The following is a 19,442-nucleotide window of genomic DNA, read 5'->3' on the forward strand; positions in this document are numbered from 1 at the left end:
ACGCCTGCGGTCCTGAGACATCTGCGGTCCAATTGCCAGCGGTCCCTCGACGCCTGCGGTCCTGAGACATCTGCGGTCCAGTTGTCAGCGGTCCCTCGACGCCTGCGGTCCTGATGCCTACAGACCCTAGAGGCCAGCAGTCTGGAGGCGTAAGCAACCCTGAGATGCCAATGGCCCCTAGACACCAGCAGCCTCCCTGCAAAATGCCTCGCCACCCCCGAACCACAAGTGGCCTTGTCCGCAGTGGTGGCTTCCTCTGGGTGGAAGCCTGGTCAGAGTAGCATCGTGGGGAGCAGAGTCCGTGTCATCTGGGTTGTCCTCCTTGTCATTGTTGCTTCTTCGTCATTGGGAGTGGCCTCATCCAGGAAATGGTCTTGTCCAGAACAGCCTCTTCTTGGGAGCGGCCTTGTCCGGGGAGAAACTTCATTGAGCAGTGGCCTTGTCTTGGGAGTGGCCTCTTCTTGGGAACGGCTCCAATCATGGAGCGGCCTCATCTGTGGAGCAGCAACGTCATCTAGAGCGGCCTCGTCCAGAGTGGCCTTCTTGGAAGTGACCTTGTTGGGTTCATCGTCACCGCCTTTTCGTAAGAGGTAGCTCTGACCGGTAGTTTGATTCCTGATGCTTGGCGCGAAATAAAGTTTTGCTTGACCTTCGCTTTGTATCAGTCTCGTTCCTTTGATCACGGACCCTAACAGTCTTCAGTCTAGGGGCTCTGGAGCTGACTTGGAACTCACGGGACAACAGTAGGATCTCCCAAGGTGTGTCCTGGGTCAACAGCCTCAAGAAGCAGTGTTTTCCTGGCTTTCCCAGTGCCCAGTGAGTTAGCAGTTCAGTAGTAGGATACTCTTGCTATCTGTTGCTGTATAACCAGCCATCCCCACAATTACTAGCCTAATGCAATAGGAATTTCTCAGGAATCTGCAGTTTGGGCAGAGTTTGTCTCTCTCTGCTTCATGCCACACCCGTGCCCTCGGCTGGAGTGACTCAAATGGCTGGGGCAGATCAGCTGGGGGCTGGTGGGGCATTTCATTCTCTCCTTACACAGTGCCAAGCCTCCTGCTGAGATTTCTCCAGTGGTCCTCTAGCTTGTGGCCTCAGGATGACTGGACATCTTACACGCTGGTCAAGGCACTAGGAGCTGGTCAAGCATTCTGGAAGAGTAAAGCAGAGAATTCAAGGCCATTTTAATTCGTGCGGGAGGGAACTCTCTAAGGTCATGATCATTGAGTGGGGAGCAGTGTGGAAGTTGGCTAACAAGAGCTCATATATGTCTGTGTAGACTAAGTGTGGGAGAAGGATGTTCTGGGGCCCCCAGAGGACTTGCTCAGGAACCATAGGTGATGGCAGTTGACTAACTTGTAGGCTTCCATTTTGTAGAGTGAAGTATTACACCTGTGAAGACCTGAAGCACTTGGGGAAGCAAACAGGGCTTTAGGGGTTACTTGGGGAAGGCAGCAGGGAGTGATGGGGGATATGACTGGAAGAGGATTCTGAAGGGAAGCAAGATACCCCTGAGGAGCTGAAGAAGTCTTTGCTTTGTGGTGTGTGGGGCCAATCCCTTCTCCCTTCCTTCCACCAAATCTGCAGTAAATTCTCTTCTGTGAGTGCTTTGTGGGTCTGTTTTGAGGGACATGTCAAACGCTGAGTTCTGTTTCAAGGGGGGTTCGGGGTGAGAGCAGTTGTTGCCCAAGGTTGCCTGGCCGCACTTCGAAAACGAAAGAAAGGAGAAACTAAGCAAACCCCTGAGTGAATGAGGGAGTCTTGGAACTCCTGTGATCCTCCACTAAATCATAATCTCTGGCAAGGCCTATATTCCCCTCTGTCCAGTTTCAAGCCGGATTCTGGAACCAGCCAGCTTACCTACTCCATGTTCCATTTCTTTCTATCTTAACTTGTCTTCCACTTTCTTTTGCTTCATATTGTGGGTTTGGGAATAGAAGTGATTTGTATAGCATGAGCTCTCAGTTTATTCATTCTTTATTTCTCTGATGTGTGTTGAATGTTACGTGAGGCATGGTTCCTTGTGCAGTGAAGGATTCTGAGAAAAGATGGGGTTCACAGTCAGCAATAGAGATAAGGCTGGGCTATTCTAAAAGACAGGAAGGCACAGCTGCCCCAGAGGAAGCAAGAATAAAATGCTGTAACTGCTCACAGGGGTTGGGGGTGGGGGGGTTGGTGTTCAGTGAGACAGTGAAGGGTAGGGGACCAAGAAAGGATTCACACATGATGACATCTAAGCCAAGCTTTAGAGTAAGGGTGACATTTGGATATGAGCAAATAAGGATTTGGGGATTAAAGACTGGGTAAAGGGATAATTTCTGACATGCCCACTTTGCCCTCCACAACAAAATGCTACCGTCCTGTGTCCAGGCCCCTCTGGATCCTTCCTCTGTGTTCTCTTGGCTCAGAAGGGAGCTACACTGACATGTTAGTAAAAAGAAATCAGCCCTTCTACACCCAAGGTTCCTTTTCAGCTGTGACCTTCTGGAACCAGTCAGAGAAGGGAAGAGCTAGTATCAAAAAGATCAGTACTACCAGATAGTACGACCGGAGGCCTGGGATATGGGGAGGGAAATGGAGGCCCAGAGAAAGAACACTCGTGCTGTATTCCCTTAACTGTACTCAGTGAACACATGAGTTCATGTACATGTCTGTTTGTTGCCCCACTTTGACTATGAGCTCCTCAAGGGCATAAAATGAGTCTCACCTCTCTTGGTGTCCCCAGCACAAAGCCTGGCACATAGTAGGGGTACAATATATGGTAGCTGCACTAACATTCTAGGATGAAGGCAGTGATGCTCAATGTACAGTCCCAAACCTATAGTGTCAGCATCAGTTGGGGACTTGTTGGAAATATAAATTCTTGGGGCCTCATCCCAGACCTACTGCATCAGAAACTCTGGAGGTCGAGTTCAGCAATCTGTTGTAACAAACCCTCCAGGAGATTCTGATGCAGGTTAAAGTTTAAAGACAATTGTTCTAGAACAGTAGAGCTTAGAAGACTTGCTCTGGCTTTGGGACATCAAGAATCCAGATGCTGGGTGGCTGGGTGGCTCAGTGGGTTAAGCCGCTGCCTTCGGCTCAGGTCATAATCTCAGGGTCCTGGGATCGAGTCCCCGCATCAGGCTTTCTGCTCAGCGGGGAGCCTGCTTCCTCTTCTCTCTCTCTCTGCCTGCCTCTCTGCCTACTTGTGATCTCTCGCTGTCAAATAAATAAATAAAATCTTAAAAAAAAAAAAAGAATCCAGATGCATTTTATCTGTAACAGAGGCTTCTTTATACTCTTCCATCACCATCCACCAGCTTTGAGGAAAAAAAAAAGTAGGAAAGAAAGAAAAAAAAAAAAAACAGAAAAAAGAAAAGAAATGCCACAACGATATTGCCAGTGACCAGGAAGAAATAAATCAGTAATAGCAAGTTGTTATTGTTCCTGAAAAAAACCAGAAACTTTGCCTGTAAAAATATATATTCAATGACTGCAAAAACAGACTTTTAATAGCATAGGAAAGAGCAAAGAAACATGTCAAAAAAATTGAGCTGTGGTTTTATGTGAAAGTGCCGCTCCTTTCAGACAAAACCACCTGCTCATCTTCCTTGTCAACCTCCGTTGTCATTCCTGGTAATTCCTAGGAACTGCCATCAGCTGATTCCTTCTGGAGTAAAAGATCCTGTAAAATTCGTTGTTTTCTTTCTTTCTTTTTTTAAGAATTTATGTATTTATTTGACAGACAGAGATCACAAGTAGGCAGAGAGTCAGGCAGAGAGAGGAGGAAGCAGGCTCCCTGCTGAGCAGAGAGCCCGATGCGGGACTTGATCCCAGGACCCTGGTATCATGACCTGAGCTGAAGGCAGAGGCTTTAACCCACTGAGCCACCCAGGCTCCCAAATTCATTGTTTTCTTGATCACTGACAATGCTTCCATATTTATGGAGCAGGCAGGATTGATGGGATCTTTTATCCAGCATGGGCCTTTACCTGGCAGATAAGAACAACAAGAAAGATTTTCATACATTCATATAAAACCAATCCCCAAGTAATCCTGGTGCTCACTATGTGGTCAGTACTCTGTTGGCTTTATACAGAATGATTTTGTTCGTGTCCTCAGGGAACCTACAATCTAATAGGATGGTGTGATAAATACACACGGAATGAATGACAGCCTTTAGATGAAAGCTTTCGAGTTTACAAAGTGTTTTTCACAGATATGGTTTAATTTGATCCTTACAAGAGATCCTGGAGGCACCAGGTAGTGGCTACAGCAAGTTCCAAACTTGGAGTTATAAAATGAGCTCGTGGTAAATGAGAAGGGAATCTCCCTGACTTAACAATCACTCATTGGGTGGCTAAATAGTGAGTGTGCTCTCAGGCAGGCAAGAGAGGGCTGTGACTGTATCTAAGAGAGCATAGGTCCAACCAGTTATAGAAGCCAGAAACTGATATGCTGTTTTCTCTGTAAGATATACTGATGAATGCCCACATCTCACTGAAAACTCCAGCTGGAGTCCAGTCTGTTGTGTGCCTACCAATTACGTAATAGATTTTCCTAGAGTCAGTTGGGTTTGTTCCCAAACCTGTTTATGTTAGTTGTGCCTTTTGTAATTATATAGTTAAAGAAAGTGTATCACGTGATGAAATAATGAGTGCAAAAGATGATGAGTGCCTGTTTTGGTGAAAATTAAGTTAGGTGCTGTGAAAAATATGATGAAGGTGTTTTTAGCAAAGTTGCCATTTTCTATTTTTAATTTTAAGGTTTTTTTTGTTTGTTTTGTTTTTTGTTTTTTTTTAAAAGATTTTATTTATTTATTTGACAGAGAGAGATTACAAGTAGGCAGAGAGGCAGGCAGAGAGAGAGGAGGAAGCAGGCTCCCCGCTGAGCAGAGAGCCCGATGCGGGACTCGATCCCAGGACCCTGAGATCATGACCTGAGCCGAAGGCAGCGGCTTAACCCACTGAGCCACCCAAAAGAATTTACTTTTTATGTATTTGACAGAGAGAGAGACAGACACAGAGAGAACACAAGCAGAGGGAGGAGCAGAGGGATAGGCAAAAGCAGGTTCCCCACGGAGCAAGGACCCCAATGTGAGACTCAATCCCAGGACCCTGGGATATATGACCTTAGCCGAAGGCAGATGCTTAACCGACTGAACCACACAGGCACCCCTTAAATTTGCCATTGAATGATATGTAAAGGAGACAAATTGGGGCTGAAATTGTAAAAATCTAGAATTCTGCTCTCAAATTGCTTCATAGGGGTCTTTATGTTCTTGCTCTACTTTAAAGAAATCTAAAAGGAAATTGTAGATGATGCCTTACAGGTGGGCATTGTGCAAGGGAAATGAGGTAAAAGTGGAAGAATAGCCCTTAGCCCTAGATCAAAAGATTGGCATGTGAAGGTGCTTTTAAATGTTTTGGAATAAAATATTAAATACAGTCTTTTTAAATAATTTCCCAATTTTTCCCAGTGAACTTGTTTCCAATTTACTTTTAAAAGATATTCTACTGGGGCACCTGGGTGGTTCAGTGGGTTAAAGCCTCTGCCTTCAGCTCAGGTCATGATCTCAGGGTTTTGGGATCGAGCCCCGCATTGGGCTCTCTGTTCGGCAGGGAGCCTGCTTCTTCCCTTCTCTCTCTGCCTGCCTCTCTGCCTACTTGTGATCTCTGTCTGTCAAAGAAATAAATAAAATCTTAAAAAAAAAAGGATATTCTATTAACACACTACACTTATAAATTTTATTATTATTAGATAGGAAGACTGGAACTGAACTACATCTGCATGGAGCCTAACCAAAGAAGGAGAATCAAAGGTACAAAAGAATTAAAAGTTGATGGTGTTCTCCAGGGCTGCCAGTTAGAGAAAGAAGACTCAGGCAACTGCCCCTTGGAGCTCTCTTCTAGTGGAGGCTATGGCTGGTTGAGCTTATTATAGATTGATGTCCCTGGCCATTGGGATTGTTGAACTTGCCCTCTGTTCTGATTTCCTCTTCACCAACAAATCCTCTGTCTACACTCTGGCCATCCATGTGCATTTCCTCCTAGAAGAGAATGTGCTGATGAGAGAAGACTTGGGTTCTGATTCCTAAAACTGTCAATGTTTTTCAGTGTAAATTAGTGAATTATTAACATAGTGTTTAATTTATAGGAGACAATACCTACTGACACTTCTAGTGAAAATGTACCTCAAAGAGGGTGGAAGTCATCCAACAGTGTTAATATATCTGCCAATATTTAAATGTTGGCCACAGATTCTAAATGTTTCAATACTGCTGTGTGATCCAAATGAAACTACCAATTTGTAATCCATGTGCTAGGAATCTATGATGAAGAAAGATTTTTTTTTTTAAAGTTTTGCTATCTAACTTAGGGTCTGGGTCTCCTTGGATGGAAAATATGTTTATTTGCTATGGTTTGAGGACCTCCTATGCACAATTCATTCTCCCATGTATGGCTCACATACATTCAAATAATCGTTACAATCTAGCAAGTAAGTTTTACTGTATTCATTTTATAGATGAAGGAACAGAAACCCAGAAAATTTACTTAAGTAACCCAAGCATGCACAGCTAGGTGGAGCTGATTTTAGAGGTCAGTTTTCTCTGGCTTCAACATTCCTTTACATTAAAAATATGGCATTATTAAATTAATCAATATTTCCTTTTTCTGCAATTAAAATTCCTGGGTCACTTTAACTATAATTTTCTTTCATTTGGTAAACATTACCACAAATTAAGAATTTCAGGAGAAACAAATACTCCATATTATTAGGAGACATTGTGAAAGATTCAGGGTCAGCCCTATGGCCAAATAAATGGGGTAGCATTGATGGACCCATGCCGTGTGGCCCCCTGAGAGGTGCTAACATCAGGTGACACAGCAGGCAGCTGCCCTAGGGAGAGTTAAATACTTTCTCTGGATACTTCAATAGCCAACAGGAAGAAAATGATTGATTGTTAGCTGTTTGCCTTGTGCCCGGTACTATGCTAAGCATTTGAAATGCGTTTAATCTTTCAGCAAATCCAAGAAGAGATGGAGGTGCAGAGATGTGAGCTAACTTACCCAAGTCACATAACTAGTGAGTTGAAGATACCAGCTTCAAATTCAGGTTAAGTCTGGCTCGTAAGTCCATGCTGTTAACCACTATGAGAGTTCACCTCCCAGTTATAGTAACCATTTGTCGAGTGACTATTTTGTGTCTGCCCCTATGCTAAGCACCTTACATATGTAAATGCATTAATGTATCTAATTATATTTCATGAGGTAAGAGCCAGAAGCTTAATAGCACTTGGTATGTCCCTTGGTTGTAGCTGCTTCTTTATTTATTGGCTAGAATAGGGTGGTGGTGATGGAAGGCTTTGATCTTAGCCCATGTTTTTGGTAAGGTGTCAAGTTTTACAGACATGATGTGCTGTAAGGCAAAGATGCAGTCTTTGAAGCAAGGCTGTTCTGTGGACATCTTGAGTTTGTCACTTTCTGGTCTAGTAGTCTTCTGTAAGACTTCTATAAGCCTTCCTCCAGTGTGAATTATTCAAAAGAAGGAAGCCATACATCTTGGATCCTAAACTTGGGAGTCACATAAACATCTATAAACTCTGTTATAAATTGTATACAGCCTCAGTTTCCTGATCTGAAATAAAGAGGATGATAGCATTTGTCCTGCAGAATTTTTATGGAAATAAAAAAAAAGATATTTGTAAGGATTTGGAACAATAAAGGAACTCAACAAAACAAGATTTTAAATGTATGAATACACCACCTGGCTCATCAGGAGCATTTGAGAAACGCTAACTATTATGATTGACACCTGCATTGTAATTATTTGCTGATTCTTCCCCACCCTCAGCTGATTGGTTGATTCATTCAATAACTAGTTCAGCATCCACTCTATGGAGGCAGAGAACTAGGTTGGACATAAAAGAGTGTGATCTAGATAAACATAGTTTTTTGCCTTCAAGGGATTTACATTGCAGTAGGGAAGACAGAAAATAAGCAAATATATTAGTTCATAAAATTGTGATAATTGCTGTAAGGAAACCCATGATGTGCTGTGAGAGAGAAAGGTGCGTGGAGTAAGGGAGAGGGCAACTGAGGGTATGTTCTGGAAAGTCTCCCTTGAGGAGGAGACATTTAAGCTGAGATCTGAAGTATGGGAAGAGCAGGACAAATTTTCCAGCAAGAAAGGGGACTTATAGGACTGAGGACTGGAGAAGTAGCCTGTTGGCTGAAGAGTGAGGCCAATGGGAATAAAGAGGTATCAGAGACAGGCAGAGACTAGACTTTGTGGGGTTTTGCCTGCTGTGATGAAAGCATTGAATTTTTTTCTGAGTGCCATGGAAAGTTATTGGTAGATATTAACAGGTGAATTGCATGATTAAAATGGTGTTTTAACAAGAACATTTTGGTTATGTGGAAAACAGGGAGCAGAGCAGGAATATAGCAAGGCAATCAGTCAGGGAAAGCTATTTGTAGAGGTCTTGGTGAGGCATGATGGTGTTTTGGAGTACCGTGTGCCAGCAGAGGTAGACAGAAGCATACAGCTTTTAGGTATATTTTGAGATTGTGTACAACTCAAGGGCAAAGGGCAAGGACTGGCTCAGATTTAATCTGGGTTCACATGGGTAGTGATATTACTACACTGTGGGTGTTCAATAAGTTTATGAAATCAGATAGTGGAAATTAGATATTCTATAATAAGACTGACTATGGTATCATAAGAAATTCCAGTATAACAAATTTTAAGGCAAGGGCTCTGGAGTTGGGCAGACTCCCCCACTTACTAGTCATGTAAGGAACTATATATTTCCTTCTTCTGTAAAATAGAGCTATTCAATGATAACAGTGAAAACACATAATGTACTTAAAATGCTATCCTTCATATTAATCTTTCTTCCTCATTAAATAAAATAAGAAAATTAATAAATGAAGAGTACCTCTTCTAATTTTGCACACACATCACTGGGCTGTGGAAACTTCTATCCACCTTGGTCATTGTCAAGATCCAAACTTCAAGTTAACTTCAAATTAACAAATGAAGAGTACCTCTTCTAATTTTGCACACACATCACTGGGCTGTGGAAACTTCTATCCACCTTGGTCATTGTCAAGATCCAAACTTAAAGTCATTTCTTCATATATATCACTGTCTTCTCCATTTCAGCTTCTTATTCTTTATTTTTTAAAAAATTTTAATTTTCTAATTAGTTATTTTTAATTTATTTTTTATTTTTCATTTATTAATTTACATTTATTTTTAAATATATTTTTATCAGCTCCTCATTCTAATGGAAGACCCACATATTGTTATTTATTGCATAATAGATTAACTCAAAATTTAGTGGTTTAAAACAACTAACATTTATAATCTCACAGTTTCTGGGGCTTAGAAATTTGGAAGCTACTTAGCTGAGTGGTCCTGGCTAAAGTTCTCTCATGAAGTAGCAATCAAGATTTTGCTGGGGCTGCAGTCATCTGAAGGCTTGACTGGGGCTGGATGATCTGTTGCCAAGATGGCTCCCTAACATGCAATTGGAGAGAGTCTCAGCTCCTCACCACATGGACCTCTCCCACAGGCTACCTGAGTGTCCTCACAACAAATCACTTGCCTTCCTCTGGTGTGACTGATTCAAAAGAAAGCAGGAAGGAAGCCATACATCTTGCATCCTAATCTTGGAAGTCACATAAACATCACATACACCATAATCTATTAGTCAGTAGGAGACATTAAGTCTGGCCCACACTAGAGGGAAGGAGAATTAGGCTCCACTTTTTGAGAGGAATGTTAAAGAATCTGTGGACATACTGTAATACCATCACAATCCATAAGATGCCTTAAATTCAAATCTTGATGAAATTTTCAAACACTCTCAGATCTGGTCTGGGCTTGTCATTGGCAAAAGAGCCCGCTTCTCCTTTTATTATTCCTTCTTATGAAATACACACATATTTTTTGGTCACTTAATTCCTCTTTTCCTTTAGTTAATTTATGCTAACTAAAGCATATGTGGCCTGGCCCCTCCCTGAAGATCCTCAGCTAATTTATTTTTTTTTGAGGAATGTAGCCATTGTGACACTAAAGAAAGTAAATTACGGACATTATAAATTGCCATGGTAATGTTAATCATAGTTTACTGGGGACGTACACTCTGAGTCAGGTATTTTATTAAGTAATGTGTATGTCATAGCCTGTTTGATCACTTTACACCAATGCTAAAAGGTAGATATATTGGTGTAGATACTACAATGCTATGAGATAGATACAGATATACGTAGTTCCCAGATATCCCCCAGAACCCTTAGCCAAGATTAGGGTAATGGTGTGACTTCTCTATATTGACTGAAGCACAATTGGAAAGAAGCTAACCAAAATGGGATTCTAAAAACTAGAACCAACGGAACAGAGTAGATCCCAGAACTTCCCCATACATGGACAGAAATGTTTGATACAGTAGATCTGACACTGCAGATTGGTGAGGAAAGTATGGACCATGCAATAGCTGGTGTAGGGGAAATTGGACATACTTACAGGCAAAAAAATTTTGGTTCCTCCTTCACACTGTACATAATAGTCAATTCTAGGTAAATCAAAGAATTGAGTGTAAAAAGGAAAACTTCAAAACTTTTAGAAGAAAACACAGGAAAGAATTTTCTAAATAAAGAACAAAAAGTACAAGGAAAACATTGTCAAACTCTGCTTCATTAAAATTAAGATTATCAATTAAAATTTTGATTATCAAAGATGGCAGAACAGGGCGCCTGGGTGGCTCAGTGGGTTAAGCCGCTGCCTTCAGCTCGGGTCATGATCCCAGGGTCCTGGGATCAAGTCCCACGTCGGGCTCTCTGCTCAGCAGGGAGCCTGCTTCCCTCTCTCTCTCTCTGCCTGCCTCTCTGTCTACTTGTAATCTCTGTCTGTCAAATAAACAAATAAAATCTTAAAAAAAAAAAAAGATGGCAGAACAATGTGAAAGTCAAGCTCTAATCTGAGAAAAGAAATTTGCAAAACATAACTGACAAGGAATTCTATCCAGAAAAAAAATGTATGTTGTTTAATATATATAACACCTATGTTTTATAACACATATGTATAATACACACATATTTTAAAAATCAATAAAAAAGGCAAAAACCTCATTGAAAAAATGGGCAAAAGGCACAGAAAACCATTTAACAGAAGAGAAACCATGAACATCCAATAAACAGGCAAACATGTTCCATTATTTATAATTAAGGAAATACAAGTTAAACCAGAATGAGATAACATTTTATAGCCCCCAAATTGTTAAAACATTTTTAAAACATGTTGGTAAAAGTATGGGTTAATGTAGAGTCTTATACACTGCTGGTGGGAATATAAATTACTTCAACAACTTTTAGAAATAATTTGGCATTATCTAGTCAAGTTTAACATATACACAAAATGTTCTGTAATCCAGAAATTCTTTGGAATTCCTAGGAACTCCAACTCTTACACATGTGCAATTGATGCATGTACAAATATGTACAGAGCAACATTTCTTTTGTAGTAAAAACAACAAAATACAATTTAAATGGCTATCATTAGAATGGGTCCTTTGCCATACTTGTATAATGAATAACTTGCTGCAATGAAAATTAATGAACTTCAGCTATGTACATCAATATGGATGTTTTTTCAAACAAAATGTCGAGTGAAAAAATCACGTTATGGAAGAATATATGCAATATGATAACATAGAAAGTGCAAAAACAGGGACGCCTGGGTGGCTCAGTTGGTTAAGCAGCTGCCTTCGGCTCAGGTCATGATCCCAGCGTCCTGGGATCGAGTCCCATATCGGGCTCCTTGCTCGGCAGGGAGCCTGCTTCTCCCTCTGCCTCTGCCTGCCTCTCTGTCTGCCTGTGCTCGCTCTCTCTCCCTCTCTCTCTGACAAATAAATAAATAAAATCTTTAAAAAAAAAAAAAGAAAGTGCAAAAACAGGCAAAACCGAATCATATATTGTTAAGACATGTGTGAGAATCTATTTTCAAAAAAGTGATGGAAAGATATACCCAAAATTTAGAGCAGTGCTTGCTTTTAGGAGAAGAAAAGTCAGGAGAATGGCACAAAGGTGAGGCACAGAAAGAACTTGGAACTGATAATGTTCTGTTTCTTGAGCAGTGTGGTAGATCCATGAAAGTTCATATTATTATCATAACTAATAACTTACACTTTTTGTAAGTATAAAGGAAGAAAAATGGAGATAAGAGAGAAGAAGATGATTGGAATGGATGGCTATGTATTAAATAACTCAAGGAAGTACTATCTTTTGGAGAAACCGATCTCTATTCTCTTTTATCTTTTCTATCAACCCTCCTCATTACTCCTGCCTCCCCACTGCCAAAAAAGAAAACAAAAACCAAACATAAATAACCCATAATTCAGGTACAGTTATTTAAAAAGTAAACAAATAAACAAGGAAATGGATCAGTAAAACCAAGATACCAAGGACATCCCCCTAAAGGCTGAGGAACTGCTCTGCCGTGTCCTTGACTCCTCCCAGTCAGATGCATCATTCACTGTATGATATGAGCAGGAGATGTGATAACCTGGTGAAATGCTATTATACAGAGAGCAGGGTCCCAAAGAGCTATTGTTTTTTAACTCTAAAACCGAGTGATTTTATCCCGAATAATCTAGAGTGCCTGGCATACTAGAGTTCAGAATCTGTCCATGTATGCATGGATCCATCTATCCTTCATTTGCCCTCCAGTGCTGAGCTCCTCCTTTAGCCAGGGCTGGGAACCCGATGGAGATGATAAGGAGAAGACTTAGAGGTGATCACACTGTAGGATGATGGTGTGAGGTTGAAATCAGGTCTTGGGCAGACTTGGGGGCCCAAGGTCACAAGTAGTTTGCTCTGCTTGCCTGAGGGGTCAGAGAGGGCTACATCACAGACAAGGTGACTCTGTGTCGTGATAAGTCTTGCTATGCCTTGAAGATCAGAGGAAAAGCTTTCAGACATGTGGTCTTCAAACTTTTTGTTTGTTTTGCTATGAACTTCTTCTTCTTCTTCTTCTAAGATTTTATTTATTTATTTGACAGAGATCACAAGTAGGCAGAGAGGCAGGCAGAGAGAGAGGGGGAAGCAGGCTCCCTGCGGAGCAGAGAGCCCGATGTGGGGCTCGATCCCAGGACCCCAGGATCATGACCTGAGCTGAAGGCAGAGGCTTTAACCCACTGAGCCACCCAGGCGCCCCTGCTATGAACTTTTTAAAGAAAATCTGAAAAGCTACGTATGGTGCTCGCTTCGGCAGCACATATACTAAAATTGAAAAGCTACGTATGGCTCACAATTTTTGTTTACATTAAAATTTTTTTTATTCTAAGTTTAAGTAGTTGGAAATAATGCGATAATCTCTTTATTATGAATGCCAACATTTTAAAACAAGCCTCTTACACAATTTAAAAATGTTTCCAATTACTATATTCTATAGTAATTTGATATAAAATATCCAATAAGAACAATAAGTTATTCTCTAAGAACGAACTCAAACTATTGACATTTAAAGTAAGACTTTCAAATAATTTTTAAAAATGCTTTCAATGGAACCTATATGCCATGTGATTTGATATCAGCATCCTTTTAGAAATAGAAGAACAATTTTTTAAAAAATTTTATTTACTTATTTGACACACAGAGAGAGAGAAAGTACAAGCAGGGGTAGTAGCAGAGGGAGAGGGAGAAGCAGGCTCCCCATGGAACAGGGAGCCCGGTGTGGGGCTGGATCCCAGGACTCTGGGATAGTGACCTAACGAAAGGCAGAAGCTTAACCCATGAGTCACCCAGGCACCCCTAGAAAAGTTCTTAAATATTACATTGTTCTTTCTTCTCTTGGATTCATCTTTCCATTCCTTTACCTTATAAAACCTTATCCTGGGCGCCTGGGTGGCTCAGTGGGTTAAGCCTCTGCTTTCAGCTCAGGTCATGATCTCAGGGTCCTGGGATCGAGCCCCGCATCGGGCTCTCTGCTTGGTGGGGAGCCGGTTTCCCCCACTCTCTCTACCTGCTTCTCCACCTGCTTGTGATCTCTTTCTCTCTGTCAAATAAGTGAATAAAATCTTTAAAAAAAAAAAAAAAACCTTATCCTTATAAAACACAATTCATGTCATATTTTTCTTTTTCTTTTTTTTTTGTTGTTGTTGAATACACATCTGCATGAATAACTTTATTAATTGCTAATGAAAATTAGAACTTTTCTGGGATCTTCTGACAAGACTTTTCTTTTATCTTAAAATGCCTTCTCTTCAGTGAAGCCATCTTTGGAGTTAGTCATTACTCTCACCATCTCTGTCATCTTGACTCCAGCCCGGTATTTCTCTTCTTTTGGTCCAGACCCTCAAATTTTAAAAGTAGCTTCAAGTTAAGGAAAGGTCATTTTTCCACAGTTCAGTTCTCTGAAAAACTTCCATCTCCCACTGAAAGTCACAGTCCAGGAGTGAAGCAATCACATGCTAGAACTTCAGGGCCAATTGGAAAGTCATCATGAACACTCGCATTGGTCGATCTTATTTATCACAAGCCTGAAAATGCACAGTCCTGGAAAAGGTGGCCTCTCTGTGCACACATGTAATTTTTAAAAAGGAGAGGATAATATGAACAGGGCTGAGGTTTGATCACCAAAAATCAGCACAATGAAAACAAGTGATAATGAATAATGGGCACTAGAATTCAAATTACCAGATGTTTTAAAGAGATGGGGTGCCAGTTTTCAATTCCGTTTCGAACACCACATTACAAAAGAACTATTTTTAAAAGTAAAAAAGGATTGAGGGTAAAAGAAAAAAAAAATAAAAAGAATATCTAAATCGTTGAGTGACCCCCTGTTTGTTCCTGATAAACTTCAATCACATCTTCTTCCTCCATTCCCAGTTCTTTTGGAGTGTGATTATCAGCAATTCTCTGACCTTCAAAGAGAAACCTGAGTGAATTCATTGGAACTCCCTGTCTTTGACAGTATGATTCTTTGAGTTTCTTGAGATGTGTTGTCATTTTCACTTTGAAGTGAATCTCACTGCTATCCTGTCCAATGACTTTGAGTTTAATGTATTCTCCTTCCTTCTTATCCCCCAAGTCCTCAGTTGAAGGTTTTGCCTCCTGGTCAGACATGGTGACGGTGCTTCACCCAGGGTCTCCGCACGGCAGCGGCCTCGGGTAGGCAGAACCTCACTCCGGGGTTTACAAATCCGTCTCATATTTTTCTATAACAAAATAATGTATATAAATTCAGAATCCATAAGTCTCTAAGTGTTAAAACATTTCTTCTGGATTGAGTCCTACAGTGATTACTGGTACACAATTGATAGAAACAACATAAATGTGTTTTGGTAATTGTTTTTAAACAAAATGTTTATTGGAAACAGATCTTTTCATGACATAGATATTTTTTCTTCATGTTGCTCTGTTTTTAAAAAACAAGTAATATATCCATGTTAACTACTTATTGCTAAAAGGGAACAGAATTCAGCATCAATACTCAACCTATTTTTTCTTTTCTTTTTTTTTAAGATATGAATGCTGAGACATTTCGTTCATATCTAAGCAGTGGGATTGCAGGTTTTGTTATAGAATTGTCATTTGATTCTTTGAATTCTTTTTGAGTTAAATGCTCAAAATCACTTTTTTTCTCAAAATTATTTCAAAAACCTCTCGGTGGATAATTCACATCTCCTTCAATTCTGTTGTGAGCAATGAATCAATGCCATTTGACTTGTGAAAAGATTTGTAACCAGTTATTAGAGTTAGTCACTTTCTCAGCAATAATAAAGATGATTGTTTGATTGTTGCTTTACGAGGGAACCTGGTGGGTTTTGCACTCTGAGGCAATGGACCCCTTAAGATCTGAGATGGAAGAGGGGAGGGTCTTAGCTCTGTAAGGCAAGAAGAAGTCCATTTCAAAAGGGAAACATACAACTCTGAGCTCACTCTTAGGTAGCTTTTAGAGAAGAGTGAACATGTACTTTGAGGATCTGAACATTGATTCCAGTAAAACAATTCAAGAATCAACATGGAAAGTTCTCTAGACTCTTGCTATTGGAGTGTGGCCTGTGTGTGGGCAGCATGGGCATCAGCTGGGAGCTGGGTAGAAATGCAGAATTTCAGGCCCACGCCAGACCTACCAAATCAGAATCGGCATTTAACAGAATCTCAGGGTGATTTGTAAGCACATGCAAGCTTGAGAAACACCGGGCTGGACCACAGCCCCTCCCCTCCGGGCAAAACCTGGCTTCATCGCCTGCAATCTGTCCTTGGCCCTTGTGTGAGCTCCTTCCCAGGGTAGGCTATCAGTTAAACAAGGCTTCAGCATCTGCTGCTCATGCTCCTGGCTTCAATTCTCCAACAAGTCCCCTGATTCAATTTCTAGCAGCCAATGGGATTGGCCAAGCTGGGCTTTCTCATTACAAATAATTTGAAGACTGCTTATATAAGACTAGATTGTCCCTAAGGGACCCTTGGTTAAGTGGTAGCTGATAGCTCTTACTTCCTTCTCGCTAATGTTCAGATTCAGGAAGATCTGTTTTCCTCCCTGAGTGTCACTCCAGCCTGTGATTTTGCGTTACTTGATGTTAAGATTGGCAAGATCCGCCTGTGTCACGGAGAGGTTTCCTCCTATCATTCCTGTGAACGTTGTCATTAGGAGAGCTACAAATAGAACAGCCTTTTTTTTTTTTTTTTTTTTTAGGGAAAATAAAAGCCCATTCAAATCAAGGGTCAAAAGCTTTTGGCTCTAGCAAGAAGAAAATGGCTGTGGTTGTATTTTTGAAATGTTTTTCCCTTTCCTTACATTTTTGCTGTGTTGACAGTTGTGCCATCCAGGCTCAGCCTAGCCTTCCGCCCTTCCTTTTGGCCCCATATTCACTTTCCGTGTGTGGGATTCCAGATGTATAAACAAGGGGGCCTAGAGCCAAAGCCTTCGTCCTGGGTGCAAACATCCAAGTGGCGTGGTGTTTGGAAGCACAAGTTCGTGGGAAGAAGCATTTCCCCAACATCATTCTCATTTTGCCTCTGCAGCAGAAAAGCTTGCAGTGTGCTGGACAGAGCAAGGACAGCTCAGAGGTCAAAATCAATTCCATCGCTCATTCTCTGGGTGATGCAGACAGGTTACTTAAACTCTCCGAACTGCCAGGTCTCTATCTCAAAGATGGCCATCAACCGAATGGCTACAGGAGAATTAAATGAGACTCCGTGCATCCGTAGATGAATGGACATACATAAAGTGATTTTCCTCCTCCTTCCAAAACAAATTGGACAGTGCTTCTTAAAATCATTGCTTCATAAAATCATGGGACTCTAGGCTGGGGCAAGTTCTTAAAAATCATCTCCTTCACTCATGAAAATACTGGAGGAGGAAATGATCTTCTCTGGTGAGTCAAATTTCAGATTTTACAACAGCTCTATAGGCGAATAGTAATTTAAGATGATGGTGGCCAAGAAGGGACACGTTTTTCTACAGCTGCTCAACCACAGATCTGTGCTACAGGTTATGAGAACTAAGTCAGAACGTGAATGGGAAAGAGAGGTCATACAGTAGAAGAGAAGAAGTCCTCAGATGCATTGTATTTGCTGCTTTGCACAGCATTTTGAATAGTGAAATTAGATACCGCTATCCGTGGTTCTCAAAGTGTGGTTCCTAATCAGCTTCAGCATCACTGGGGAAATTGTCTGAAATGCAAATACTCCGGCTCTGGCCCAGGCCTCCTGAATCAGAAACCCTGGGGCCTGGACCACCAATCAGTGTTTCAGCAAAGCTTATATGTGGACTCAGGTCCACTCCTGAGGCTGTGAATTCCTGGCATACATTATAACAGCATACGACCATCTTTTCCAATGCAAAGTAACATGATAGCATGAATGTCTTAGCATTTCAATTTCCTCACCTCCTTGACGTATGCTGTATACATCCCAGATGTTACTTTCTGCTGATTCTTGGAGAGCTAGGCATGAGCACAGTCATCAGAGAGAACTTGCTCCACCTCCCTGGGTGGGGTTTGTTTAATCATAGGGCACTAAAAAGGAGAACTACCTTGCAAACTAGGCAAACGAATCTGATCTCCCTTCTGTTCTCTAAAGATACCTTTCCTCTAGAGTTACAATGTATTTATAACTTTATTACAAATTATGCAGATCACGAGGTTTTCATTTCCACACCTTAACAATCCCATCTCTACAGCTGCAGTTACAGTGAAGCTCTGTGTTGTCTGGAAGGTGGCCACATCTGTCATGATGTCCCACAGGCAGAGATTCTGGGCCCCTCCAAGGGCTATCACTCTTCGGTCCTACCTTCTGTTTATTCTGGATCTCCTGCTTCATGGTTAAAAGTCAAGGAGTCAGAAGTTAAAAGCCTGTACCTCATTCTGCCTCTCATTCATATTCCCTTACTATCGGCCATTTGCGCGTCTGGCACAATCCCCCAGATCAGGGGTCCTCCAAAGGCAAAAGTCATCTGCTTAATTCCCCTTTTACAAGGTAGGCATGAAAGAGATATTCATGGACGTAACTAAAATGGAAGCCCAGTGAGCAGGAGAAGCTTAGTGAAAGCTGTGAACTCTTGGTCCCTTGGTTGTACCGTCTCTGTTTATTGTGTGGGTTTTATTACTTACTTTATTTCCACGTGGCATTCTCTAGAGACTTTGTAAATGATTGACTGTGTTCATCCCCTCAACTCTGCAGAGAACAGGCTTTGTAAATATAGTGGAAGACAGGAGATCCGCAGCTAAAAGCTTCCTAATGAGGACAACTCGAACATGTTATTTTCAACATTCAACTCCCGAGTTTGAATAATTCATGAAAAAAAAATCTGTTGAACTAGAAGTGACTGGGCTATTTTAATGAAAATAGAGATTCAGAATGTTTCAGAGCTGGAGATGTTGTGGGGGAACTGCAGGCAGGGAAAAGTGACCAGCCCAGCACAGAGTTATCTCGGGTCTTCTCTGGCCAAGGTCACACCATGGCCAGTGGTCATTCCCAAACCAGAAACCGGACCTTGAGATGCTCACTCACAGCTCTCTCCACTGAGCCCCACAGCCTGCCACAGACACCAGAGAGGCGTCTGGCCCAACATCCTTCTCTCTTGCATTGCTAGGCCATGGAAGACACAACAGATCATATTTCCTCTTTGTCTTTAGTCTAGCTCAGTTGGTCTCAGTTGGCTGTACATTAGAATTCCTTGGGGAGCTTTTAAAAAATCTGGATGCCCAGAGCCCACCCCAGACCAGTTAACTAAGTCTCTGGGGGTGAGACCCAGACCTCAGTCTTTTTAAAGCTCCCTAGGTGATCCCACCTGCAGCCAAGTCTGAGAAACATCAAGTCTAACCCACGTCCTTCTCATTTCTCCTATTCCCTTAAAGGCCAGAAGACTTCTCTTGTTCCTTCTGTTTTCTTTTTTTAATTCCTCAGGTTTTAACACTGTAATCACAGTTCACATCATGTGTCCTGCCC

General features: G+C 41.4%; 1 protein-coding gene across 1 annotated transcript; it reads right to left on the reverse strand.

Moving 5' to 3' along the window:
* Window positions 1–14,186: 14,186 nt before the first annotated feature.
* LOC122910566 (small ubiquitin-related modifier 1) lies at window positions 14,187–15,189 on the reverse strand. The gene has a single exon (XM_044255187.1). The coding sequence runs from the start codon at window positions 15,111–15,113 to the stop codon at window positions 14,808–14,810; it is 306 nt and encodes a 101-aa protein (XP_044111122.1). The 5' UTR covers window positions 15,114–15,189; the 3' UTR covers window positions 14,187–14,807.
* Window positions 15,190–19,442: the final 4,253 nt, after the last annotated feature.

This window comes from Neovison vison, chromosome 6 (genome assembly GCF_020171115.1).
Source record: "Neovison vison isolate M4711 chromosome 6, ASM_NN_V1, whole genome shotgun sequence".
Taxonomy (NCBI): Eukaryota; Metazoa; Chordata; class Mammalia; order Carnivora; family Mustelidae; genus Neogale; species Neogale vison.

What these genes read in the sequence shown, in the direction of transcription:
- LOC122910566 (XM_044255187.1), bottom strand. Translation starts at nt 15,113, where the DNA reads ATGTCTGACCAGGAGGCAAAACCTTCAACTGAGGACTTGGGGGATAAG.